Consider the following 5,000-nt stretch of genomic DNA (forward strand, 5'->3'; position numbering starts at 1 on the left):
TTCTTTATCCTACTAGTTTTTTATATTAAAAGAAATTATAATTTAAAAAAAAATCTATTCAATTCATGCAGAAACGAATACAGTATATGAGTATAAAACATAATCCAAAGTTGTGGAGTAAGTGAAACATGGATAAAATCACCGCAGACTATATACCTTGTTTCATCTTAAAATATGATAGTCATTCTGACTAATCTAGTTAAAAGTATTAAAATCGTAAAATACCATTTTCGTTTATATTATTTACGTCCTAAACAACTCAATGAAAACCATATGTGCATATACATAGACAAATCCAAAATCAGTGTTTTTTTTTACCTTATATATATATGTGTGTATGTGTGTACGTGTGTGTGTGTGTGTATGTCTATGTGTGCATGAGTGTGTGTTTAATTGTGTCTGTCTATGTCTATGAATGTGTATGTGATTTTCATGGCATCGTATGGAAAAGCGAATGAACCCACTTGATGACTTAATAATTTATGGATAATTCGTTATCTAAAAACGGCATAAACATTCTATAATGCACTAAGTAAAATCTTTTATTTTCTTGAATGCACAAGACATTCAATACGCATGCAAATAAAGAGGGGCATAGCACTATAATCTCAAAAATGTAGATGAAAGAACGATATCAGTGGGAAAGGATTATATTGTTTTAGGTCTGACACAAATAGATATAAAGATGAAGAGAAAGATGAGAAATTTCTGCTCTAGAAAGATGTAATCGAAAACCGACATTTTTCTTTTCCTAACACTTAAAAAGCGAAATTCTACTTGAGTATAAAATAGGGAAGATTAATAAAGTCGATGATACAAAAAGGAATATAAACGAAACCGGAAGATCAAGGTAACAAATTGCATTTCGGATCTCAAGCAAGCAAGCATTTCCTCATCTTGACCAGCTGTGTGGTTAGATGAAGAACTCGGGGAATTTTTTTTTTTTTTTTTTTTTTTTTTTTTTTTTTTTTTTTAAGCGCATGCTTTCGCGAGACTGACAGGAGGAAGCAGAGGAATTCCATTGATAATAAAAAGGGTGATAAAGATAATGAGGAGAAGGGAAATGATTTTGATCATAATTCATAATACGAAAATATTAGTACTATCTACACAGTTATCGATGATAGAAATAATGACGATGATTAATATAATCATAATGACAAAAAGGATAATGACAGTAATATTATTGATAATGATTGTAACTATATTGATATCAGCGACCATGATAACAAGGATAGTGATGATAATGGTGATAATAATAATAACAATAACTATGATAATGATAATAAGAGTAAGGATGAATAATATCAATATCAATAATATCAATAACAATAATAAAATAATAAAATGATGATGATGAAAATAATAATAATGATAGAAGTGAAATTGACAGTGATAATAATGATGGCAATGAAAATGATTAACCAATGGTAATAATGATACTAATGATATGCAGTAAAGTAGATGATGGTAATAATGATAAGAATAATAAAAACAATAATTAAAGAAAATGATAGATGAATACGATAATGATTATGATAATAATGATAACAACAATAATAAAAAAAAAAAAAAAAAAACATGATAATGTTAGTGATGATAATAAAGATAAAAGAGTTATGATAATGGTAATAATAATGACAACGATGGTAATAATTATAATAATAATAATAATGATTATCTCAATATTCTGACTTATCATTATCATCATTATTATTATTGTTATCGACATCATTATCATTATATCTGTTATCATAATCATCATCATTATTATTATTGTTATCGACATCATTATCATTATATCTGTTATCATAATTATCATCATTACATTTATTACCCTAATTATTATCATGATTGTCTACTTCATTATTGCTATTATCTTTATTCTTATGATTATTGTTATTGTTATTATCATGAATTAGTAATGTTATCATGATTTTTCACATTATTATTTTTATTATCATTATCATTATTATTGTTATCATCATTATTATTTTCATATTCATAATCATCATTAATGTTACTATTTCCATTTTTATTATCATCCTCATATTCACTATTATTCCATTTATTATTGATTTACTATCTTGATCATTATTTTTACTACTTTTATTGTTTTAATTGCTATCCTGTTACTATTATCACTACTAATAAGATTATAATTACTATATAATTACCATTAATAATACCATTGTCCTTATCATCATTTTTGTTTATTAGCAATAGTAATTTTATTTTTACTACTATCATCACTGACATCATCATTATCGTCATCATCTATATTATCATCATTATGATTTTAATCATAGTCATTGTTATTACTGTCATCACCTTTTATCACTTTTTGTCATTTTTATCGTTATCATAATTACCATCATCAATTCTTACTCTGATATGATTTTTATTGTCATCGCGTTCAATAGAACCCATTCTATCATCAATACATTTTCCTCCTCCTCATTATCTCCTCCTCCTCCTCCTCCTCCTCCACCTCCACCACCTCATCTTCCCCCTCCTCTTCCCCCTCCTCTTCCTCCTCCTCTCCTATCATTGTCATTATAAATTTTGATTTTACCTTAAACGATTCCGGTTGTGGACTTTGTTCAGTGAAGACCGTCAAACTGACCTTCTCTGTCGTTTGGCCGCCATGAGCGAACGCAGGTTCTTCCTCACGACAACACAGGAGGCGAGACCACGCTGAACGGAACTGCAAGAGAGAGGGGAGAGAAAGAGTGTGAGAGAGTGTGTATGTGAGGGAGTGAGGTGTGTTTTTTTTTTATTTGGAGGGGAGGGGAGGGGATGGGATGGGAGAAGGAGGGGTAGGGTAGGGGAGGAGAAGGAGGGGGGCGTGGGGTAGTGGGAGGGTGGGTGGGGAGGGGAGGGAGGGGAGGGGACGGGGTGGGTGAGGGGTTGGAGGGGAGATGGGAGGAGAGAAGGATGATTGGAGGGGGGGGGTTTTTGGGGAGGGGGGGGTGGGAGGGGTGGAGGGGAGAGAGGGGAAGATAGGAGGAGAGTGAGAAGAGGAGGTGAAGGAAGGAGGGGTGGGGGTTGGGAGGGGAAGGTAAGAAGGAGGAGGAGGGGGGGGGGGAAAGATGAGATGAAGGAGGGAGGGGAGGGGTTGGGGAGGGGAGGGGAGGGACGGGGAGGGGAGAGGGGAAGAAGGAGGAGCAAGGAGGGAGGGGAGTGGGAGGGTTGGGATAGGGGGCTTTGGTTGGGAGGGGAGGGGAGGGGAGGGGACGGGAGGGGATGGGAGAAGGAGGGGAGGGGAGGGGAGAGGGAGGGAAGAAAGTCTGGGGTGGGGTGATTGGCTGGGGAGACAATATAAAAGTTTGTGAATATGGGTGGGGGGGGGGATGGGGGGCTGTTGTTATCATTATTTATTTTCTTCTTCTTTTTTGTTTTATTAGATTACTATTACAGAATTTTACATCGTTATCATGATTACTGTTATTATTGTTTCCCTGATTATTACTGCTGTTACTGTTATTATCATAAATATTACCATTATTATTGTTATTCTCATCATTATTGTTAACATTATCGTTATTATCATGAATACTACTACTAATAGCATTATCATTCTTAATATCATTAATATCATAGTATTGCTCTTACATCTATCATCATCATAATTATTATTATCACTGACATTATCATCATTACCGTTATTGTCATTACCCTTAACAATATAATTAAGATCATCATAATCCTGACTACCTTTCTTCTTATTAGCATCGTTATCATTAATACTATTATCATTAATATTATCATTATCATCATTATTAGTGTTAACATTTATATTATCATCATTATCATCATCGTCCTCATCTTCATTACTATTTTCATTGATATTACTATTACTACTATTATTATCATAATCATTATCAATATTCTTATCGTCATCATCATTATCGTTCTCATTACTATCATTATCAATATCACTATTATTATTTTATCCCTTTTATGATTAATTTTATGATTATTACCATCTTCATCAGCAGCAGCATTAGATTCTTTGTGTTATTCTATTATCCTCATCTTTATTGTTGTTTTTTATTACCATTATTATCATTATTATTATCTGTTTCTTTTCTTATCATTATCATCCTTATAAAACATAAACATCATGACTATATTCACGATGATTTACTACATTTTTAAAGCTATCCCGCGCCCATCCGAATCATCCTAGCCTGGGAACAACTCATCTTGAAGCAGAGCATGCAAGGAAGGGCAGACAATAGTGCTGGAGATTCTGTAAAAGTTCGTACGGAAAAAAAGAATGTCACTTAAGGAGGTAATGAGGTTGTGCATTTTGATTATGGTAGCGGAGTTATAAACACTGTCTCATCAGGGCATCATGCAAAAATATATTATTTTTTTTCTTCTTCTATTCTCTCTCTCGTTCTCTCTCTCTCTCTCTTTCTCTCTCTCTCTCTCTCTCTCTCTCTCTCTCTCTCTCTCTCTCTCTCTCTCTCTCTCCTCCTCTCTCTCTCTCTCTCTCCTTCCTCTCTTTCTCCCCTCTTTCTCTCTTTCTCCTTCTCTCTCTCTCTCTTTTCTTTTCTCTTTCTCTCTCTCTCTCTCTTTCTTCTTTCTCTTTTCTCTCTCTCTCTTTTCGCTCTCTCTCTTTCTTTCTTGCCTCTCATCTCTTCTCTCTCACTTTCTCTCATCTTCTCTCTCTCTCTCTCTCTCTGGCTATCCCCGCACCTCCTCTATCTCTCTCTCTCTCTCTCTCTCTCTCTCTCTCTCTCTCTCTCTCTCTCTCTCTCTCTCTCTCTCTCTCTCTCTCTCTCTCTCTCTCTCTCTCTCTCTCTCTCTTTCCTTTCCGTCCCTCCCTTTCCCCCTTTCTCCTTTTCTTCCTTTCCTTACTTCTATTCTTTCTTTCCCATCACTCCTCCCCCTTCCGCCCCATCCATTTTTTTCATCCACCTCCCATTGTTGTTTTTGGTGTGGGATGTTGGTAGGGGGGTCAGGGGGGGAGTTACACAATTTCCCTTCCC

General features: G+C 34.8%; 1 protein-coding gene across 1 annotated transcript in view; it reads right to left on the minus strand.

The window, feature by feature from the left end:
• The window catches only part of LOC122251428 (uncharacterized), a 120,917-nt gene that overhangs the window by 8,763 nt on the left and 107,154 nt on the right, over positions 1-5,000 (minus strand). The window contains exon 10 of the mRNA XM_086551850.1: positions 2,576-2,707. Coding sequence (XP_086407976.1) covers positions 2,576-2,707 — 132 coding nt within the window. The remainder of the gene's footprint in view (positions 1-2,575; positions 2,708-5,000) is intronic.

Source organism: Penaeus japonicus, unplaced genomic scaffold (assembly GCF_977035675.1).
Source record: "Penaeus japonicus unplaced genomic scaffold, GWHDUDI00000001_assembly GWHDUDI00000026, whole genome shotgun sequence".
Lineage (NCBI taxonomy): Eukaryota > Metazoa > Arthropoda > Malacostraca > Decapoda > Penaeidae > Penaeus > Penaeus japonicus.